General features: G+C 45.8%; 1 protein-coding gene across 9 annotated transcripts in view; it reads left to right on the top strand.

Annotated features, from left to right (window-relative positions):
- NEDD4L (NEDD4 like E3 ubiquitin protein ligase) overlaps positions 1 to 23,353 on the top strand; it is a 336,053-nt gene that overhangs the window by 270,733 nt on the left and 41,967 nt on the right. For 5 of the 9 annotated variants that reach the window (XM_084778010.1, XM_084778014.1, XM_084778013.1 and 2 more), the window contains 10 exons: positions 2,136 to 2,197; positions 2,330 to 2,432; positions 4,486 to 4,652; positions 9,043 to 9,178; positions 10,194 to 10,370; positions 12,813 to 12,887; positions 14,721 to 14,780; positions 19,355 to 19,486; positions 19,984 to 20,103; positions 21,177 to 21,374. In XM_084778010.1, coding sequence (XP_084634136.1) covers positions 2,136 to 2,197; positions 2,330 to 2,432; positions 4,486 to 4,652; positions 9,043 to 9,178; positions 10,194 to 10,370; positions 12,813 to 12,887; positions 14,721 to 14,780; positions 19,355 to 19,486; positions 19,984 to 20,103; positions 21,177 to 21,374 — 1,230 coding nt within the window. The remainder of the gene's footprint in view (positions 1 to 2,135; positions 2,198 to 2,329; positions 2,433 to 4,485; positions 4,653 to 9,042; positions 9,179 to 10,193; positions 10,371 to 12,812; positions 12,888 to 14,720; positions 14,781 to 19,354; positions 19,487 to 19,983; positions 20,104 to 21,176; positions 21,375 to 23,353) is intronic. The other 4 variants (XM_084778011.1, XM_084778008.1, XM_084778007.1 and 1 more) reach the window with 3 other exon arrangements.

Genomic DNA, 23,353 nt, shown 5'->3' with positions numbered 1-23,353 from the left:
AACACTGGCTACACCAACCACACTCCAGGCAACTCCCATGCCCAGGAGGAATTGGCTGACACAAAACAGATTCCATGGGTTTTGTGTGCCATTTTGGTTTGGTTTGGTTTAATTGGGTGTTTTTTGTTTAGTTTTTGGTTTGCGTGTTTGTTTTGATTTTAGGAGTTAGGTTTTTTTTTTGTTGCTGGTGGTGGGTTTTTGTTGTTGTTGTTGTTTGGTTGGTTTTTTGTTTGGTTTGGTTTTTTTGGTTTTTCAAGACAGGGTTTCTCTGTGTAGCCTCGGCTGTCCTGGACTCGATTCGTAGACCAGGCTGGCCTCGAACTCACAGCGATCCGCCTGCCTCTGCCTCCCGAGTACTGGGATTAAAGGCGTGCGCCAATCACGCCCAGCCTAGGAGTTAGTTTCTTCAGAGAGACAGAACATGAAGTTGGGTGAGTAGGGAGGTAGAAAGAACCTAGGAGGAGTTGGGAGGAGCAGGACCAAGAATATGGTCAAAATATATTGTATGAGGAAAAAAAAAATGTAAAGGCAGTAAGTGAAAAAGCGTTATAGTATGTATGTCTTACGGGTCTGACAGGATGAGCTCCGTGTTTTCTGATCAGCCACACCAGCCTACTTGTGTGTCAGGCCAGTGAGAGAGGAAAAGAGAACAGTGGCCAGGGTTGTCCTTTGGCCAGCACACAGAAACTCACACAATAAGTACATGCACCACAGTAAAAAAAAAAGGGGGGGGGGGACAGGGAGTAATAGAGTAGGAAACCATCAGGAAGGAAGAATATCAGATATTTTCAAATGTAAATACATATTTTCTCCATTCTTTCAACATATCATTCTATTGTGATTTGCTTTTCTTCCTAAAAAAGCAAATATTTTTGAATTGCATTTAATTTGACAGGTCAAGTATTTCAGGTTTGACTGCATATAACATTTCTAAAATAATGGCACAAGTTTTCCCACTTCCCTGCTTTATTAGCCAGCCAACTTTGCACAATAAAATGAACCCCAGTTTCTTATGGGATGAGCATCCATCCATTGCTCTTGGTTGCTTCTCTGATTCTGTGATAAACAGTGAGACCAAAAGCAACTTGGGAGGGAAAGGTTAATCATGGAGGGAAGCCAAAGGCAGGAACTTGGAGGCAGGAACTGAAGCAGAGACCATGGAGGAAGCTGCCAAACTTGCTTTCTTATATAACCCAAGACCACCTGCCCCAGGGGTGGCACTTACCACAGTGGGCTGGGCCCTCCTACAGCAATCATTAATCAAAGAAGTATCAGGCAGACATGCCAAACAGCTGATCTGGTGGCGGCCATTCCTCAATTGGGGTTTCATCTTTGTAGGTTTCTAGTTTTTGTTGAGTTGAAAAACTTAGGACACAGCCCAGTTTCACTCACCGCTTCATGAAATTAGAGAGGGTGGGGCCCCCGGATGCTTTGCACGGGAGGTGTTATTAAGCCTTTTAGGCTGATGACTTGATTTTGTTGTTGTTGTTATTTTGTTGTTGTTGTTGTTGTTTTTTTTTTTTTTTTTTTTTTTTTTTTTTTTTGAGACACGGTTTCCTCTGTGTAGCCTTGGCTGTCCTGGACTCACTTTGTAGACCTGGCTGGCCTCGAACTCACAGAGATCCTCTTGTGTCTGCCTCCTGAGTCCTGGGATTCCAGGCTTGAGTCACTGTGGCCAGCAACCTGATACTTTAATGTGAGGAATGAAGTTGCATTCCAAGGTTAGGCCTTGCACTCATTCCATTTAGCTCCGTGCTTAGGTTTCTTGAGTCACAGGGATAGTGAGGCACCACTGACCGCTGGTTTTCCAAAGCTAATCGACTCTGGGAGATTGAGGGCACACCCTGCAGTTAGAAATTACACTTGGCAGTGGTGGCTATAATTTTGTCATTTGTCTCTGGCTGGGCTCGACTACTAGAACCTCATGTAGATGGTGACATCTAGTGGACCTGAAGTAGACAAGCTTCCGCGGGCCTCGCAGATGTTTAATTAAGCATACCTGTTGAGGAGCCAGCTCACTTTTTATCCTTGCCCTACCCTAAAAATATGGCCTCCGTACTCCTGATGAATGTGTCAGAAATAAGAAATCATAACGAATATTGCTTTTGAGCTAACTTGTTTTTTTCTTCCCATAGACAGAAGATCCCACCATGGAGAGACCCTATACCTTTAAGGATTTTCTCCTGCGACCTAGGAGGTGAGGCTTGCCGGTGGGTGTTGGGGTGAGTGTTGGCAGGGCTGGTTTCTCTGAGGACAGATTCCGCAAACACATTAAACAGGGGTAGAAACACGCCGTATCCTTTCTAACTGGGTTTCTTCCTGTATGCAGCCATAAATCCCGAGTCAAGGGGTTTTTGCGGTTGAAAATGGCCTACATGCCGAAAAACGGAGGCCAGGATGACGAAAACAGCGAGCAGAGGGACGACATGGAGGTAGGAGAGACAGCTGCGGCCCTGGCTTCTTTCCTCACTGCCCGGCTCGCTCGCTCGCTCGTATTACACTTTTTGAGAATCTGTCATCGAAGGAAGTGGATGTTTGTAAACTCAAATACGAATTCAAATACATGTACCCCTGAGTTTGTCTTTGAAGACCCTCCAGTATGGGATTGTGTTTTAGCAAAAGTAGAATGCCCACTTTATGTCACAAGACTATAACAATAGGAAGAAAGGCAGCTCCTTGCACAGCTGGAAAGTTCTTTGCTTGTGTGGCCGCTGTTACAGAAGAGCCCACCAAAGCCACTTAAGGAAGGAAGGCTCAGCATTTCAAGCCGGCGAAGCTCATGGTGGTGAGGAGGTCGGAAGGTCATGGAAGTAGGAGCATGAAGCAGCCACTCACACCTTGTCATAGTCAGAAAGTGGATAGAAAACAGACAGGGCAGGGGGCGGGGGCAGGGTACAGCTCTTAAATCCACAAGGCCCACCCTCAGTGACCCACATCCGCCAGCAAGACTCCACCTTTTAAAGGTCCCACAACCTTTCCCAGCACCACCAGCAGCTGTGGACCAGGTGTTCAAATACATGAGCCTAATGAAAGCATTTCATAGCAGCATAAAGACAACTCCACAGCCGGAAACCCCATCCCTACGGTTGCTTAGGACCTCACAATTCTTTTTAGATTCCTTTTAGCACTTGAAATTGCTCTCATGTGGATGGGGTGACTTACAAACCCTCTCCCAATTTCTAATCCATTTAGTCCACTGGTAACAGCATGTGTTGCGGAGCCCTCCTTGGGAAATGGCACTTTGCAATTAGCTAGAGTGTTCCTCTGTGTTCTCTTCTTGGCATGGCGGGCTCTTCGCTCTCTGGTCACATGTCTGTACTGCAGGTCCCATTGTACCATCTCAGCATAGGCTGTAGACGGTGCAGTTCTGTTAGCTCAGTTCTCATGTTGTTCTGGAAGCCTTCCCATTGGACAAGGCCTCCCTGGCTGTTCGCACATCTGTTTGCAGCTGTGCCACTCGTGCGATGCTTGAAGGATGCATGGTGCACGGTTGGCTGAACCTGCTCCAGCCAACAGGCCACAACTCCAGGCTGTGTTTCACTGTAGGATTCCACAGCTTTCACCACGTGACAGGGACTGAAGTGGGTGGCAGTCCATAGTAGAGGTTGAGATTTCCCAAGCAATGCAGCCGACTGTCTTGGAGTGTCTTCCAAAGTGTATTTACCAGCGAATTGGTTGATTTTTTTTTCCTCCATTGGCTTTAACAGGGGAGGTTAGGAGAGTAACGCTTAATGCCGAAGGTACGTGTCAGAACAGCGTAACTCTGATCCTGGCACCATGCGGTCTGTTTGTACAGTGCCTAAGCAACAGCAGCAGTGTCTAGACTTCTGGCTCCCTGTGTCACTGTGACAGAGGGGGAAGAGCTTCATCTCCTCTCACACCAGTCCCAAACCATCTTCCTTAGAGACCAGTGGCCCAGTCCCTAGGCCTGCAACCTGCACCATGCTTTATTTGTAAACACACATGCATGCTTCATGGTCATGTTGAAAGGATGACAGCTGTGGCGGCTCTGGCATGTCCCATGTCATTGGCTTTGTGCAGCCCTGGAGGTTGTTAAGTCAGAATAACTAACGGAAGTCCAAGCTGGCCCGACAGGTTCGTGTGCTTTCTGTCAAAACTGATTTGATCCGTGGAATCTACATGGTAGAAGAACTGAATCATACAAGTTGGCCCCCACCTCCACACATGTGCCACATATGCACACATGAGCTTGCATATAAACACACATTTTTTTTTTAATGAAAAGAAAGTAAATAGAGTATCCAAATTTGGTGGCTACCCATGGTGCTGCCATCTTAGAAGCTGGCACGATTAACTGGCCATTGCTCAAATGAGTTTTGAGACCCTGAATTGGTTTGTCTCCCTTTGAGAGAGAATCTGTCTCATTATAAGACAAAGGATGAGGCAGGGGAATGTCACACCGGCACTACTTCTTCCGTGATCTAGAGCTTAGACTCATGACCTCCCATTGACTTTTCTCCCCAGCATGGATGGGAAGTCGTTGACTCAAACGACTCAGCTTCCCAGCACCAGGAGGAACTCCCTCCTCCCCCGCTGCCACCAGGCTGGGAAGAGAAAGTGGACAATTTAGGCCGCACTTACTATGTCAACCACAACAACAGAAGCACGCAGTGGCACCGGCCCAGTTTGATGTAAGTACCTCCAGATGGCAGAGATGCTGTGTCTCCCCCTGCGCAGCAAAGGACTGGTTTGGGAGAGTGTGTCCATTTGTGTGTGCGTGTACGTGTGTGTGTGTGAGAAGAGGCTGCCCTGTGCCATATTGTCTTTTGCAATATGGTGGGAGTTATTCTTTGCATCTTCTAAGATTATTGAAATGTGCTTTTCCTAGATTCCTCTTTGGTTCAATCACTGTTTTGCTTCCTCTTCTTCAGCTTCCTCTCCTGACTGGACCAGGATAGAGAGCCGGAGGCAGACTGGCTTTGCTTTAATGCTTTGCATTCTTAATCTTTTAGAGTATTTGATTATGAAAGTCATGAAAGCTTCTTTTATTTTTATTCTATTTACTTTTCATAAAATTTATGTATTACTACTGCCTTGGTATATTTAGAAATGCACAGGAGATTTGCAAAGTCAAAATTAGTAATTACTGTTTATTTCAACACCCTACTAGTTTAGAGAGAGCAAGGCGGTTGATGCTGGTTCCCTTAGTAATTTTTGTTCTGATGATAGCAAATAAATAAATCCTGGCTAAACCTCAATTGCTGTTTTTAAGAAAGATTTTGAAGTAGCTTTTTGTTAAATCATAGTGAGCAGCAAAACTTAAATCTATTGATGTGCAGTAAGAGGCAGAGCCAGCATACCCGCAATGAAAGGAGAAGGTACCTAAGGGCATTCTAAGTTTCGTAGCAGCCACAACAGCACATTAACATGACCAAGTAGATATTGCTCAGGGTCAGTTCTCAGAACGCAACAGAGGCAAGTTAGTATACTTACATGTGAGATTGTATTTCTCTTCAACCCAGACCGAAAGAGATTTCCCATTGATGTTTCTTAGGTGTGTGATGTCCAGAAATGCTGGAAGTTGTTCTTAAAAATCCTTTATCCTTAGAACATTTAAAGATGTCCTTTATATCATTGGAGGAGTGGCTAGAGAGGGGGCCAAGTCAGCCAGCTGGCATTTGATGTAGTCTGGGGATGAAGCCTGCAGAATCTGGAACAATGGATAGGTGGCCACCCTGGGCCTCTCAGTACGTTCTTGGGACTGTCAGCTGCTCCTGGCCACTTTGCACTGCCCTGAGTGGCCTTTTCTTACGGCTTAGACAACATGTGGTCTTAAATATAAGTGGTTTGTTGATACTTTAAGTTTATTGCTGGTTGTCTTTCATTAATATTCACTGTGCTTAGAGGTTTGATAAGCCATTGAAGTACCATATCTATTTGTAGTAGAAATGGCTGTGGACCTACCTCAGCCATGGTTTCATACCATTGGCAAGGCAGCAGCATCCGGCTGAGGTAAACAGCAGGAGAGTACACACAAAGGCCGGCTGAATGGTGGCCAGTGACACGTGACTTCTGCAGAACAGGACCAGGAAGGAATCTTAGTGGCTGTTGCATAGCCAGCATTGTTCACCTTCATTAATCAACACCATGCATGTGGAAGTCTTTTTTAGGGGGAAGATGGGTACAATTGCTAAATGAGGCAGTTCCTGAGACCACTTGCTATGTATTTAAAGTACATCATCAATGAGACTTGGAGATAGTTTCACAGGTATACTTAGCCCAAATCCATCAAGATGTCAATTACATAAGTATGATGTGTGAAAGCAGATCTCAGGGGCAAGAAAATAGTTTGATTGGCAGAGCTGTTTCCACCACATCCAATGCCCTCTACAGTTTATGGATTTGGAATTCTCTCTCCTTAGCATTATTTGACTTGGCCAGAAGCCCTATGACCTCCAGAAGAACTCTCTTTTGCTTTTAGGTTATTATTTTTCATAATTCAGTTTTTTTATATAGACTGTCCCAGCACTCTTCAGAGAGAAATTATATTGTGGGAAACGTCTTAATTAAGAGGTTGTATCTCAGGACATTACAGTGTCAATCAAGAGTGATTAGTCAGGTTCTAAGTGAGTGGTTCTCAACCCTCCTGATAGTTCTTCCCTTTAATACAGCTCCTTATGTTGTGGTGACCCCCAAATCATAACACTATTTTCGTTGCTACTTCATAACTAATTTTGCTGCTTTTATGAATCATAATGTAAATATCTGATATACAGGATACCTGATATATACCCCTGTGAAGGGGTCATTTGACCCCACCACCACCACCAGAGGGGTCACAAACCACAGGTTGAGAACTGCTGTTCTAAGTAAACAAAGAATTAACTATCTCTGTGGGCAAACATGAAGAGAGACAGGCTTGTAATGCCAGCACTGAGGTGAGGCAGGAGCTTTTGGGTTACCTAACTACCTAAAACGACTTCTTCAGTGATTCAGCTTCTTGAGCCTTCTGAACGTTTTTGTCCCTGCCTTTCCCTTGCACTTAGGATGCTCAGTAGGCAATCCTGCATCGCTGTCTCTTGACAGATGTCCCACAGTTAAACTGCAGTGCACCTAGGAGTCTCATCACAGCTGCTTTCTGCTCACTTTCTCTTGTTGCCGGCTCCTATGGATCATGTCCCTTCCCAAAACAGCAAATATGAGCCAGGAGGTGGGATCAAGACCCTTCCCTCAAGTGAATGTCTGGGGCCAGGCTCTTCTCGTCTACTGTCTCCCCAGTAGCCCAAGCTTTCTCTGTCACAGCACTAGGCACATAACCACCCATTTTCCTGTTCATCTGGAACTGTGTTTCCTGTGGGTTGGGTTGGGGTAGGTAACTTGTTTGTTTTCTGACAGGCTCTCACTCTGTAGCCCAGGCTGACATCACACTCACTCAACCTCTCCAGTGCTAGGCCTTGATACGAGCTGCCTTGGGTAGGACAAATAGGACAATACTGGCACTGTGGTTTCTCACTCATAGATCCACATGCCTGTCACCAGAGTACAAGCTCAACAAAATAAAGTTTTAAATATGTGGCTGGCCAAAAGGAGCCATTTCAGGAAGTGATTTGAGGCACATGGTTTGGCATACTGTCTGGACCATAACTGCAGACCCTTAAGGTCACTCCACCTTCTCGGTTGTATTGGTGGCTTTTAAAACATCTCACTTTACATTTGTTCTTAATCCTATTTAGATGTAAACTATAGAAATACCATTCTTTAAAATAAACTTAGGCTGAAATGCTTGATTTAAGTTTTTGATTATAAAATACTCAGTACCATCTCCCAGTTTCCTAGCCACATCTCTGTGGTTTGCGTCATCATTGTGGTCATATACATTGAGGCAAAGGGGAGGGCAGGGTGACTCAGAGGGTAAAAGCCTTTGCCTCACACACCTGACAACCTGAGTGGAGGGCAATTGAGCATGTTTGCAGGTGCCTCTGAAGGGCGTTTAGACTTCTACTCCAGAAACATCTGGCTGGTGTTTTCGCCCAAAGGACCATCACTGTCACGTACTGCAAAATGTTTTTAAGATGCAGCCATTGATTAAGTCGTTTTGAAGGATAAGCTCTTACCTCGGATCCTGACTTAAGAGCCTTATGTGCCAAAACAAATAAATAGGGTGTGGCAGCACCGTAGGTCAGCCCCCCCCACCCCCCCACCCCCGCTGTTCATTTGGATTATTACAAGTGGGTTGTTGGGGAAGGGGGCTGTGATGTGAGATTTTTGTCAAAATTGAGACAGAAAGTGGCTAAAAGTAAGTCACACAGCTCAGGAGACCTCCCCTTGGGACTTCAGCCTTGAACTGTGCTGTTGGTAGCCTTCAGTCAATTACTGATGGTTCACATTAGGTGCTTTGTCACTGCTGGCTAGACCTAGAAGGGACCTGCTGACAGACTGCACGCGTGAGCTTGCTCATCGCTTCCTTCCAGAGGGCCGGTTGGTCACAGACTGAAAGACTTGGACTTCTCTTGTCTCTTAAATACGAAGTGCAGCTTGGGGAACGCCATCCCTCGCTAACTCGCTGCTTCCATACTTGTGGGTTCAGTCAATCACAGCCCAGAATTGTTCAGGAAAATGTTCCCTAGATGGTGCAAGATAAGGTGTTTGTAGAATATTTCACTGTAGGGGGCATTGTACGTCATCGAGAGGTGATTTAAAGTATACAGGAAGTTGTGCGTGTGTTCTATACAAACACAGTCCCCTGTGTTAGGGACTGAGCGTGTAAGACTTTGAAATCCATGGGGATAGGGAAGGCTCTGCACCCAATCCCCAGGGGATGCAGAGGGATGGGTGTGTATGTCTGGAAGATGCTCTAACTCTTGGACCACACACTGAAGCTGCTTTTGGGGGGTTAGGGTGAGCCTGCAGTGTGGCGTAGCTGGGAGGCGATGGAAGACTTTCCGTATTGGTTGGGTGCTCCTTGTCAGTGTCTGACACTGACGTCTTAGTCAGTGGGTGGCCCACAGCGAGGGTTGGACTGTTGGAGGGATAGTTCTAAACACCTCTTTTCTTCTCATACCCCCCTCATCCCCCTTTCAGGGATGTGTCCTCTGAGTCAGACAACAATATCAGGCAGATCAACCAGGAGGCTGCCCATCGGCGTTTCCGCTCTCGGAGGCACATCAGTGAAGATTTGGAGCCCGAGGCCTCGGAAGGTGGTGGAGAGGGCCCCGAGGTATGACGTCCAGAAAGCATCTTCCCACGATCCCCAGGGTGATTTTGTATCCTATTTTTTCCTCTCGGTGAACTAGGTATCAAATGTGAAGATTGTGGCCTCATAACTGATTCCTGTCTGAGTATTAACTACTTAGAAAATGCTTGTGAGACCCATGTTTGGCCAAGCCCAGTGACTTGTACAAACATGGAGCATTATTTCTGGTGTGAAAGGCGTACATGTATTTGCTGAGTGATCGGCTTACCGCAGGGTCCATCCAATCTCATGGAACAACACCAAGGTTGTCATTTTTGAGGAATTGAGTGAGCTCTGTCACTTGTTTGGGTGCCGTGGACACGTTTCTAACTCGCCGCTTGACATCTTAGGAGAGATTACCAAAAAAAAAAAAAAAAAAAAACAACGTACAAGTTTGAGTTAATAGGAATATTTGTAACTATTCTCTGTAAATAGCTAACAATGCATGACTGGAAAAGGAGATAAATTAAGCGACAAATCAGAAACAACCTTAACTGATTGGCTCTGATCTTTGGGTTGCCCTTGTGTTAGGAAGGTCATTGACAAAATGTCACAGTGAGCGTTATTAGAACAGGAAGTTAGTGACTCCACAGTAAATTTACTGAATGTTCTTCTTCAGTGTCTACATGACAGTTCCTTGTAAGTTCTGGAGATGTTTCTAAGCTGTTAGTAACAGGTTGGCAAAAAGCTGCCACTGGGGGAGCATTTATAGAAGTAAGATTGTGGCCACTGGACCCACCGGATCCACCTCCTCCTTCACACTGTGGTCACGCCCCTGCTGACTGCTTATGTCAGCAATTGGTTCTCGGTCAAGTTTCTTGTTTGTTCATTGGGACAGTGGCCCTATCTTCCTGTGCTTATCCTGAAGACTTTGTGCATTGTGCTAAGTAGATGTTAATTACAGTTACTCCAGTGGTTATGAACATCGTGTGGTTTATTGGAGAGAAGACAGTAAATCTGCAGCTCCTAGCACTTACCCTAGTGTCTGATTCCTCCAAAGCCTTGGGAGACCATTTCAGAGGAAGTGAACATGGCTGGAGATTCTCTCAGCCTGGCTCTGCCCCCACCACCTTCCTCCCCAGTATCCCGGACCAGCCCCCAAGAGCTGTCGGAAGAACTGAGCAGAAGGCTGCAGATCACTCCGGACTCGAGTGGGGAACAGTTCAGCTCCCTGATCGTAAGTCACGGCCTCGTTAGACAAGCTGAGCAGTGGCCAGTCTTTTGTCGTTGCTTTAGGAGACTCTTTATGCAGATAGCTGAGAACATTGGCTCTCAACCTGGGGGGTCATGACACCTTTGGGGGGTCAAAGCACCCTTCCACGGGGGTCAGATATCAGAAATCCTGCATACCATATATTTACATCCTGATTCATAACAGTAGTAGCAAAATATTACAGTTATGAAGTGGCAATGAAATAGTTTTATGTTTTGGGGTCAGCACAACATGAGGAACTGTATTCAAGGGTCACAGCATTAGGAAGGTTGAGAACCACTGGCCAAAGGTCGTCTTCTCCCAGTCAGCCCAGGCTCCCCTAAGTAGCCCCTTCCTCAGAGAGAGACGGGCCTGTATGAAAATTAGCCCTGGTGGATAAAATCTTTTGTTTGCTTCTTTTTGTTTTTGTTTTTGTTTTGTTTTGTTTTGCTTTGCTTTAGAAAGAAGTGGCATATCACTAGCTCTTTCTTGTTTGTAAAAAAAAATTCAAAGGAATAAGATTCTGTGATTTTTTTTTTTTTTTTTTTTTTGTAATTTCTAGCTTTAACCTTGTAGGATTGCTTTCCCATCCAGACAGGTCAGGAAGATAGTGTCTTGTCCAGGAGGGTGGTTTTCCCGTTGAGAACCAGGAGCCCTTGAGCTTCCCAGCCAGCCTTCTGAGCTCCTACCCTACACACCTCTCTATCCCATCTCACAGATGAGCAGAGCCAGATGTTTAAGGGATTTTCCCTGGCAAAGCCTGACTGTGAGGTAGAAGATACCCGAAAGCCCAGTATTTGAACTCTTGAGGAGGAAAAGTATGACAGTGGCCCTGACATCAAGATACTTGACCCGGGTTCCCGGAGAAATGCTTTCTTAGAAGTTTCAGACTAGTGAGAAGAAAGGAAATCGTGGCCAAGGAACTTTGCATATGACAGTGCAAAACGGTGGGAAACACCCATGCATCGTTCTTGCGTGTGTACAGAATTCAGACCAAATGCACACGCCTTGTTTCTCCAGCAACTGCACTTAAAGATGTACTGCAGAAAGTGACGGTTGTCACTGTGTTGGAAAAGGCATCTCTGTATGAGAATTGTTACCACGAGCATATTGAGTGGAAGCGATAGGGCTACATACAATATAAAAGCCACTAAGTACAAAATTATTAGTCCTTTGATTATGATGTACTTCTTTTAAAAAGAAACTACTGCCCTCTGTTGTATGAGACGCAGTGATTACTTCTTAATGTGCTTTCACATTAAAATTCTATGCATGTTTTTCAGAAAGAGAAATACCACTGAGATGAAAATTTAGTACTAAATGGATAGGATAAGAGGTTGCATATATGAGGTATTTGGATCGGTAAAACTGTTGCTATGGAAACAGCATAAGCCACAAAGCTGTGTATTTAAAAATGTATCAAAGAAAGAATTGGAGAAATTATAGCATCTATATACCATTTATATAAACCATGTGGGAAAAAATTCCTAGTTTTCTATGTTGATGCAAATTAACGTTTGTCACAATTAGCATAGGATGATCTTGTATGTGGTACTTCCAGAAGCATGGCATATCCTTGAGACCCAAGTGTGATAGCATCTCCTTGGGGGACTTCCTCCCATTTGGACACTCAAGGTCATTCTGTATTCAAGGGCAGTGGGGTGAACATTTTACTCAGGAATGACTTCTTCACACCGCCCAGTGTGGGAAGGTACAGGTCGTTCCTGTCACTGCCACAGACCTTTGCCTGACTTTAACTTATGCTTGTTATTGTAAAATGTTAAAAAAAAAAAAAAAAAAAAGGCATACCTGCTACAAGCCATACCATGGATAAGCATGCTAGCAAGGAACCTTCTGCCTGTGACCTTTTAGGATCTTTGTTCAGATCTATGAGGGAGGCTCCAGAGAGTTCAAACAAGTGACAGGAACATGATGTGTGGCACACAACAGTGTCATTGGCCTCGCCTCACTTCCCCGCTCCATGTGTGTTCTCTACTGGAGTTCCACTTGGAAGCTAAATATACCCCCCCACCCCCCTCATAAGGAGGAGCGGGTACTACCAAAGTGCCGAAGGCCATGCATTTCGGTACTAGTAGCCTGTAAGGGGCCAAGCGTCACCCTTTCTTCCTCCTTTTCCTCTCTTCCTCACACTTGAGAATTTGCCCAGAGCTTGCACCCAGCAGTATACAAGACTGCTTGCTGACTTACTCTTGAAAGTTGTGGGGACCTGTCTCTTCCCTTTCTGTAGTCTTGGCCTCCTCTTTTTAAAATCCTGGTCTGCCGGAAAGCACTGAGAGCTGAAACAGAGCTCTGCAAGGACAACTGCCAATGCTCTGAAAGCAGTGGTGCCAAAGCGTAGTGCATGGGAGCAAGTGAACCCGTCCTGAGAGCAGTCTTCCTAACACTGCCATCTTTCCTTCCCCGCAGCAGAGAGAGCCCTCGTCAAGGCTTCGGTCCTGCAGTGTTACCGACACCGTTGCTGAGCAGGCTCACCTACCACCGGTAACAAACACTCATTTCCAGTTCTCAGCTGGCTTTTTTTTTTTTTTTTTTTTTTTTTTTTTGGCTTTGGTTTAAAAATCTTCAGGGCTGCTGAAAGAGTTTTTCCTATGTAGATCTGTTCACCATATAAATAGGACATTCGAAATTTGCTGAGTGATTCTTGACTTTACAACCCAGAATCCTAACTGCCTTTCGAGCTTCCAAAATGCTAAAACAAACAAACAAAGAAAAAAAACAAACCTTGCGTTGGTTTTTCACTCAGTGGTGCATTTCTGATGCGCTTATATGACTGAAACTGCACTTCACTCAGCAGCTACAGCTGTGGTCCGTGTGGCTAAACTCTGTAGCAGGAAGAACTCTTCCAGTGAGACAACCTCATTTTCTTCCACTACCCATGGCTTAAATTCTTAGCTCCACAGAGTGCCTGTGCTCACTGTAAAGGCAGCTCCGTGAATGAAGAATCAGCTGCCATTTGCTCTCTCCTTCCTACAGCTGCAATAAGTCTGAGCACACATGGGCATGGCAGAGGGGGTTTTCTTATCCAATACATACTAAAGGAAATATCAAACCGGAGGGCAGATGAGCATTGCCTCCTCGCAAGGAATAATTTACGTAAATTTGTTTCTTCTTTTGGAGGTGAAAATTTTCTGTCATTTTAAGTGTTCAATTTGATGCTTGACCTTGACTTTTTCTTTGTTTGGTTTTTGTGAGATTGCTGGGGAGGAGGAGCGTTAAGACAGACAGTTGGTCTATACCCCAGGCTAATCTGGAATTCTAAGTATATACTCCAGGATAGCCTCACGCTTGCACTAGTCCCTGCTCTTCCTTCTTGCATGCTGAGATTGCAGGCATAAGCAGTCATACCCATTTTTTTTTACAAACCCTTTTATAACCTGCTTCATTGTGTGTGAACTTGAAGACAAGAAACCAACTTTTATTTTTATTTTATTTTATTGGCATTTTTTGAGACAGGTTTTCCCTGCCTAACCCTGGCTGTCCCGGAACATGCTTTTGCACACCAGGCTGGCTTCGAACTCACAGCAGTCCTCCTGCCTTTGCCTCCCTGAGTGCTGGGATTAAAGACGTGTGTCATCATGCCTGGCTCTGATTTAAAATTTTTGAAACTATCTTCTTTGTTTCATACATTTTTACCTGACTTCAAAGGATTTTTTTTTTTTTTTGCTTAGGTTTTAGTGTTTCTTTAGTTACAAAATGAAATGATATATACCATCCAAAATACTAAATTTGATCGTGGAGTCCACTGTGTATGCTGGCTCATAACAAGCTGAGATGGATATAGTACAGACCTCCCAAAGCAGAGCAGTAGACTGCGATGAACTGGTGGGGACCCTTTTCAACCTAATGATTCTGTGATTTGCCTGTAGAAATCAATTACTCTCTCTCTCTCTCTTCAAAATCAGTATCAGTTTTATTTGCCACAGAGTCCCTTTGCCTGGAAACTGATTCTCCCCTTGTCCTTAAGATACTGTGCATGCATTGACTACCAGTGGCCTTTGCAGATATAAGAATCTGCTAAGTTTTGGACCGTGGAGCACAAAGCATCCCATTTGAAGCCTCTGTTAGTCACCCCATCCAGGGTGCAGCCTGAGCTTCTTTGGGGTGACGTAGTAGTACAGAGAGGGCACATGCTACCTTCTCTCTTGGCTGCTGGTCACTGGTGCGTGCTCAGCTTCATTTGGACAAGGCAGGTGTTGGGGATACTGATCTCATATGTCACCTGCCACAGCATTGCCACAGCAGTGATTGCTGATTCACAGAGCACTGGGCGGCCCCCTAAAATACATGTTACTGATGTACATTATCATTTAACAGCCCAGCACCCCAAGTAGGCGAGCGCGTTCGTCAACTGTCACGGGTGGTGAGGAATCAACGGTAATGACCACGCAGTTATCAGACACTGATGGTGAAAGTCTGTGGGGGTGGTTTACTGTTTTGATTGGGATGAATATGTTCCCTCCCATTTTCAAATAAGGTCAGTTTCTATGTGGCACAGGGACACGTTCGTTCCTTATCTTAAATTCATCGTTTTAAGTTCTTCAAAGGTACGGGGTAAAATGAAGTCATTTTTAACCATGTGTAATTAGGTTGGAAGGGCCTGTCAAGCCTGGTCAAGCGCTTGATTCGAGCACTTCCAATATAGCTCTGAGTCTTTGTTCATGGTGAGCATTCTCTCACTGTCAAATGCTTGGCTAAGCTAGAGAAGCCATAGGAATTCTTTGGGGCTGTGTATGTGTGTCCAGATGTGCAAGATGCACTATGCTCCTCCCTTTCCCATGCCACGTTTTTTTTTTTTAAAGGAAGCAGATTTTCTGTATCGCCAATGAAAGTATCTACTATTGTTCTTATTATTTTCTTATTTTGATCAATAGTATCCGTGCTTATATATAACTTATATTTGCCTGGTTATTTTCGTTGTGTTCTACTTGATTCTTGAAGTCAGGCCAGCCTGCCTGTATTTGGTTGTTTTGAGCTCAGGTGACTATTTGAAGAACTATTATTTGTGAATAACTTTAACTGGCTACACAATAACTGGTTTCCTGAAGGATGTTTAGCCCTCTGTGTTACACAGAGGAAACGCAGATTAGCAGTCGGTGCAGTGAGCACAGCATAAGCCACTGTGGCTAACCTAACAACTGGAGTGCCAGGCTCCTCCTCCAGCAGAATTCCAAGAAGTCTGCCATGAGCTAGTTGATTTCCTACTGTGTGCTGGTAATCTCTGTGAGAGTAGTGGAGCAGCAAGACGGCCGGTCCCATGGGATGGTTTTGTCTCGTTATACCCATAAGCGTCCCCTTACTGTATCACCTGTTGTTGCATTTAATTGGATTTGCAACCTGCTTACAGCTTTGGAGTGTTGTGGTGACTAGAGATAGCAGATGACAGAGCAAACTGAACTGCTGTAGTACCAGACTATGGTAAAAAGTCACCCAGCTGGACAAGGTCACCCATGTGATGGAAAATTCATGTGGCTCTGGATCTGCCCTTTTCATGCCATCTTCTTGCTTGTCTTCTCTTCCGTCAGTGACTTCGGCCTTTGATTTGATTTAGTCTTTTGTTTTTGAAGAGTTGGTAGTGGTAGATTCTAAATAATTCTCCCACCCTGATATGCCGTTCTTTCTCAGTACCTCGATAAGTGTGGAAGGACCAAGTCCAACCCCCTCCCATGCTCTCTATTTTCCATCTGTCCCCCCAGCATGGTTTGTCCCTTTGACCTTCTCTTTAAGGCATATACCAGGCAGAAATTCCCTGTAAAATATTACCTCACTGTTCCCGGTGCCCTCCCAAGCATGCATGTGCTGCAGTCATAAACACAGGCCCTGTTTTGTTTTATTTAAGGTCAAGGGGAGGGGACAGCATGATGTTGTATACATAATGCTCAGAAAGCTATTTTTAACTTAGGTTGATTTTTCTCAGCTAAGTTAATAATCATTTAACATTCGGTGGTGGAAGTACACCACATTTCCCATGTTGACTGGCACTCCCACACCATCCACTGTGTTGTGGTAACCATCCTTCCATGTAGAAATTGTCCCTGCACTATGATAAAGTGCTGATCCTCATCCGAGGAATCATGACGTTCTGATTTATGGCAAAAGCCTGGACACCAGCGTCACTTTCTTACAGGCTACACCAGGGCTCTCGCTTTCACATAGAAAGAGCGAGAGAGCAGTCCTTTGATCTTCACTGAAGAGATTCTAAAAATATCCTGAGACACCACTATGGCAGGGTCTGGGTGAGTCGTGGAGACTCTGTGATGGCCAGTGTCAAAGGGTAGTCAGACTCTCAGTTTCAGTATAACATGGCTCTTCACTGTAGTGAGTGGAACACAGCCACCATGAGGCTGTAGTGAATGCCTCTTTGGAATCCTAAAACTCAGCAGTATATTTGGTTATGGATCAAAGCTGAAATGTTAAGTTCAGCTTATGTTTGGGTTTGCCTACCTTGTTCCTTGAGACAGTCTGAAGCATACTGTCACTCACATAGAGTAATGACACTCTAATCATTTGGCCCCAAGCCTGTGCCTCTTTCACGGAGCTACCTGAGAAGCTGAGTCTTGTCATTGGTGGTCATGTGCCCTGGATGGACATGTTTTAGTAATAAATGTTATCACCCACACGAGTTGTTCTGCATGCTCATTTTGAGAGGGCACTGTCAAGAAATATTTCGATAACAGCATCTTGCATAGATGCAACTAAATTACCGGTTGCTCATTCCATTCCCAGCAGAAGGGAGAGTGGTCGTTTCAGACAAATTCAGTATTCTCTCTGCTCTCCCCCATCCTCCTTCGTGTAACTAGTCCTGTTAACTGTAGATCGCTGTGTATGACCTGGGGGCAGGAAGTTCTTGCAGCTCACAGTTCTGAGATTATGACACATCTAGGTCATTAAGTTTGCCAGTAGCTTCGAAATTATCTATTCCAGGAATGTCACTGTTTGTTTGGTCACGTCTCAGTGTTTCTAGAAGTGAGTTTTCTGAGAACATGTCAAAGTGCCTCTCCTTAAGGCATAACTCTTCGAGAAAGGAGAAAAACAGCAAGGGCCGCTTAATATTCCATGTAGTTAAAGCATGGTCATATGTCTTTTGCCCAAATTATTGACTATGTTCTCAGATGGTAGTACATTAGACAAGGCTTCTGGCCAGTCTAGATGAAAGTCCTTTGTTGCTGGTGTTCTCTGTTTAGGCTGTGGCCCATTTGGTCTGTCTCTCATGGCCATAAAAGCCTTACATCTCTGAGTTGGTGGTTGTCTGGCTCCCGGATGCTGTGGCTAGCTGTTCTTCAAATCCCCTCATCCTTTAGGACTTATCTGGAAAAAATGCCAAGGAGCTGGGAGCTGCATTTCCAGCAGGAAGGTTCCTTACACATTCCCTCCCCTTGCCTGATAAACACTGTTTAGGAAATAACCGCTGAGTCAGCTGCTTCCTGATTAGTTTTCAGGTTAATTGTTCTGGAGTGTGCTGGTAGGCCTGGGACATGGTCACAGTCACAGTCCTCAGTAAATGCCACATACATGTCTTTTCTTCCTCTAATCCGGGGCTCCAGGGCCACTGAGGGCTCTGTGGCTGTGACCTTCACCAAACCAGCTAGTAGCGAGCAGGGAAGCTAGGACAGGACAGAAAGAAGGCGGAGTAAGAGAAGAGTCACATGAACAACCTAATTCCAAGAAGCAGCATTGGCTGAGGTACTTAAAGGGCTAGTGGGAGAAGAAGACCCCACTGGGAAAGGCAGCGCCCATAGCAATAGGGTTTCTGTTCCTATACCTCCCAGAAGTCTTGGTGGCCTTGGTAGGTGCTGTCTTTCTGAGCATCTTTCTGAAAGCATTGCTTCCCCAACACAAGTGCATGATACAGTACCAAGGATGCAGGCATTCCTAGGCTAGGGCTATCCCCAGGCATTCCCTTTGCTGCCAGTCATTCAGCCACCTTGCATATTCAAGAGCCTGGTCACCCAGACTGCATTTCTCAGGTTGCTTCTTAAGCAAGCTCAAGCCTCAGTAATTGTTATATTAAGAGGTGGAATTCAGGCTGGGTGTGGTGGCGCACACCTTTGATCCCAGCACACTCGGGAGGCAGGGGCAGGCAGATCTCTGAGCTCGAGGCCAGCCTGGTCTACAGAGTGAGTTCCAGGATAGCCAAGGCTACGCAGAGAAACCCTTTCTCGCAGGGGGGGGGAAAAAGATGTAATTTGTACTATCCACTTATAGTCTAAACTAGACGCTGCAGGCTGTGGGAGGGATGTACTCTATGGTATTACACTGCTATAAACGCAGCCTCTAATATGAGGCTCCATGGGAGGCCTTCACTAGGGGACTAGGGGACCTCCGGGACTGGGGCGATGATAGACATGATGGCGTTCCTTGAGATCATGTCCCCAAACAGGAGTGCAAGTCAGAGGAGTGGCTCCGTGTGTGTCACATTTTGCTCCTTAATGTTTGTGTGCGCTGGGCCTCAGGAAGACCTGTCCTGAGCATGTGTTGGGTGGGTGGCCATCTGTCCAGAAGTGTCTACAGCATTCCTTTTGTGGGCATAGGCAATAGGCAGCTTGGGATTCTCTTTTGAGCTATGTGGTTTAGCAGCGAACCTTAGCAACTGGACCAGGTTATGACACGTTCTCTTTATTGACAGACACTTTAGTAATGTCTGTGTATTTAAGACTTGAGAGTGTGGATTCCTTCTGTCTCACAAGACAGTTGAAGCCCCTAGAGTCAGTCTGTTCTGACTTCCAGATACTCTTTGTTTGTAGGTTGTGGGTTTGGTTTTGTCTGGTTTTTTTTTTGGGGGGGGGGAGGTTGCGGCGTGGGGTTGATTTTGGTCTTAGTTTTGTTTTTCCTGTACAAACAGCATTAACTTACCTCGCCCAGAGAAATATAATTTCCGGGTATATGTTACTTTATTAAACTGGTCAGAAAGACAAATCCTAGTTGTTAAATAATACTAATTTCTTGCACAGCCATCAGTGGCCTATGTACATACCACGCCGGGCCTGCCTTCAGGCTGGGAAGAAAGAAAAGATGCTAAGGGACGCACATACTATGTCAATCATAACAATCGAACTACAACTTGGACTCGACCAATAATGCAGGTACGAAGATCACCATCCATCCTAGACTCAAGGACCTTAGCAGCCAGGATGTACTGACGGCATCCTGACCTGGTGTCCGTGTCCTGTTAGGAAGGCTCTGTGTTTAAGGCAAGTTCTCACCAAAGACATGTGTTGCTCTCAGTAGAATATTTGCCTGAGGAAGACTTTGGTCCTTAGAGACATGTATTTTAATGTGACACAAAAATACTTTGAGAAAGTGAGCTTCTGACAGTGGATAGCTCCCTTCCCCACTCCCACATGTCTTTTTTAATCCAAGGCTAGTTTTATATCGCCAGTGATTAGGGTTTTTTTTTTTCCCTCTTGAATGTGTCTCCCCGTCTTTGGCCCCAATATTAGGCTTACCTATTTCCCCCATGCTTCAAACAGGCCACACCTCTTATTATGGCCGTGCGTGTGGTTGCTGTTGGGGCTCACGCTCCTAATCGCACACAGGGAGATCCTCCTACAAAGCTAACTTGTTTTTGCCTCCGAAATAGCTTGCAGAAGATGGCGCCTCCGGATCAGCCACAAACAGTAACAACCACCTAGCGGAGCCTCAGATCCGCCGGCCTCGTAGTCTCAGCTCGCCGACCGTAACTTTATCTGCCCCCCTGGAGGTGAGAAGGCCGCCTCGCCTCGTCTGCCCAGGGCCATCTCTCTCTGTCCTGTGGCTTCTACTCATTCTTTCTTCTCTCCACACTGGACTTTCTCAGGCAGCTCCGCATTGGGTGGTCAGGTGTTGGTGGGGAAGCCTGCTCTGTGCACACCGCCTACGCGCTTCTGTGTCTCGCCCAGCTAACATTCTGGAATCCATCGTAATCTTCATTCTCGTTTGGCTGGTGCTGTGCGCGGTGACGGGCGCCCTCTCGGCCGAACCTGTACCCGTTCCTGTTGTGTCTGCCCCTTCCTGCCTGTTAACCTCATCAGGACTCATACTTCTTCTGAGTAGCGAAGCTTCTGTTGAGTTTTATAACCTAGTTATTGCTTTGTTCATTTTTTTTTTCCTTTGACTGTAAGGGGTCTTCCGTTGTGCGGGTACATGTTTCTGATGTGTATTTCCATCTCTCAAGTCATCGCTGGACATCTGCTTGTGCGCTCTACTTGTTGTGTATTAAAAGTGGCAGCCCTGACCATCACAACTGGCAGACCCTCAGAAAAGCCAGAGAATAAACAAATAAATAATTAAAGTACCGGGAGGCAAGCTCCTGCACAGCAGGGGGTGGGTGACAGCACTTCTAGACTGTTGGGAATGTGGGGAAACGACTGTCATTCCATGTGTCTGCCTCTACCAATGGAGGTCTCCTTCCGGGCTCTAAAACCTGGCAGTGTGTTCATTAGACTGTGGGCTCTTTGAGAGCAAGGGCTTGTCTTGTTCTGCTCTGAAATCTCCACCCATAAAATGGTGTATATATATATTTTTTTTGTTTTGTTTTTGTTTTTGCAGGGTTGGGGGGTGGGGGCAGGCATGATTGGCAAAGAACTGTGGCTAATCATCCTTGGTACTGTTGCACATCTAACCAATAGAAAGCATAAAGTTGGGGTTGGTTTGAAAGTAAATGGAGAAATGGGGGTTTGGGGAAGCCTCTCCCTCATCGGTCTCCGAGGAAAAGCTTTCTGCGGGAGCAGCTGCGTTGTGGCTTGTTGGATTGGCACGCGGTGAAGAGCTCTAACACTCGTTATTGTTCCTTAGGGTGCCAAGGACTCACCCATACGCCGCGCTGTGAAAGATACCCTTTCCAACCCACAGTCCCCTCAGCCGTCACCTTACAACTCCCCCAAACCACAACACAAAGTCACACAGAGCTTCCTGCCACCAGGCTGGGAGATGAGGATAGCGCCAAACGGCCGACCCTTCTTCATTGACCATAACACAAAGACTACAACATGGGTAAGGCTGATGCTTTTATTTGGCGCCGTTTTCACCGTGAGCTCCGGGGAGTTCTTGTCCTTTCTGACTCAATCCGTATGGTCCTTGTAGAGGAGTTTCATCACCGACTCTGAAGCAAGTGTCCTGAAGGGCTGGTGGGCGCCCCAGATGCTCAGGCACAGCTGCTGGCCACTGGGGTGGTGTACCAGCTTGGCAGTGCTGGATAGCTCTGGTTTTAATAATTTGTTCCATTTGGGGGTGGGGAGGGTAGCCTTCGTGTTACTAGCCTTTTGACTTTATTAGAACGCATCTCATGCCATTAGTAATTGTATTCGGAGGGGTAATGTTTAAAACTAATGTTTTTTTCCCTGTCTCTTTTTGCCACACACCCTTTTCAAGCCAAGGCATTTTCGCTCTAGTGGGCAGGCATTTCAGATCAGCACTTGGATGTCTGTGTTACATTTTCCTTCCTTTCTTCATGGATTAAAAGATTGCCCACATTAACTGACGATCTGACTGTTCTTCCCAGTGAATGTTTTTCACAAAGCTGATTTTCCTGCCGGGCTGATCTTTCTCGAGTCACACATGTGAAAGATCCTATATGTTGCCCTTGGAGAAATGAGATGAAGCCACGGTGAACAGGCGGCTCTGTGTCCCCCTGTTGGCTTCGTTTCCTCAGCCTCGTCAGAGCCAGCTTTTCCAAGGCAGCACAGAGCACTTCTAGAAGTCAGTGTTCCTCTATCGCACAGTCCCTAGCCCTGTAATCCAGCCGAATTTGCTTCTCTGGTTTCCTGTTTCGTTTTTCTGCCTGTCTAATCTGTGTAGAGGAAGCGCACGGGTTGACGTTGCCCTCCCAGCGTTTGTGCCTCTTGCTCAGAACCGACATGAGTTTCCCCCTGGATCAATCTTCCATCTTGGATCCGCTGGGCACGTGTACTCCCAGGCTCCCATTTCTAGCTGTGGTGACTGTCCAGTTGAGGGGACAGCGGTATTACGTTAAGGAAAAGGCTTCGGCCAAGGTGACCCTGGCTATCGTTTACACTCAGTCTGTGGTGGAATGTTAATTCAATCCCTTGAGAATTGGTCTAGAGGGCAGTGTGCTCTCTGAGGTCCTGTGGACTGAGGGGCAGCATGTCCTCACAAGGGCATTCTTGGCAGCTGGGGCGGCCCTGTGCCTTCCTCTGTGGGATGTGACTCCTACCGCTGAAAGCTAATGACCACCTTCCCCCTTCCAATATGCCGAAGATCAAAACTGCACTTGCATTTCCAGACACCCACGAGCGAGAACCAAACCATTCTCGGGGGCCCTTTCCTGTTTTGCAGAAAAGGAATTTACTTACCTGCCAAGGGCCTTACCATCAAGATCTGATGACATTCATTTGGTAAACTGATAACTACTTGTGAGGCATAGAATGACATGGAGGTTTGTTTGACTCACCTTGGAGTGGAGAGATAGTATTACAGGCTTGTGGGCCAGCTAAGAGGAGAGCAGCTCTTTGGCAAAGAGAACCATGGAGATGGGTTGGGGGCCTTTTTAATTTCTTAATTTTTGGTTTTTTGCCACTGATACAGAACCCCTGCTGTCCATCTGGTGTTTCCATTTTCCAAAGCGCTGCTGGGGTTCCAAACCCTTAGCCAGAAACCAGAGCTCAAGAGATAGGGGATACATATCATAAAAGTCAGAGGATTAGTGAATGGAGCCACTGTGGCTTGCCAACATAAGCTATGATTTTAGTAATGTGAACTAGCTGAGTAATCAAATCCCCTAACCTTTTCACAGCCTTTCACGCCCCAGCTGCAGTGTAAGTGCAGCTGGGCAGGTTTGCTTTTAAATAGCACTGGCTTGATTTATTGCTGGCACCGGTGCCAAGTGAAACCTGCTTTTAATTACCCAGTTGTCTCTTTTTACCTAGTTTCTTGCTGTTGACTGATTCACTCATTTGAACATTTAATTTATTAAAGCACTTCATTTGCTGCTGCCGTTGAAAAGTCTTAAACAA

Source organism: Acomys minous (assembly GCF_964271855.1).
Source record: "Acomys minous genome assembly, chromosome: 4".
Classification (NCBI taxonomy): Eukaryota; Metazoa; Chordata; class Mammalia; order Rodentia; family Muridae; genus Acomys; species Acomys minous.
The sequence above is the reverse complement of the archived record's forward strand: the minus strand, read 5'-3'. Positions and strand labels throughout refer to the sequence as shown.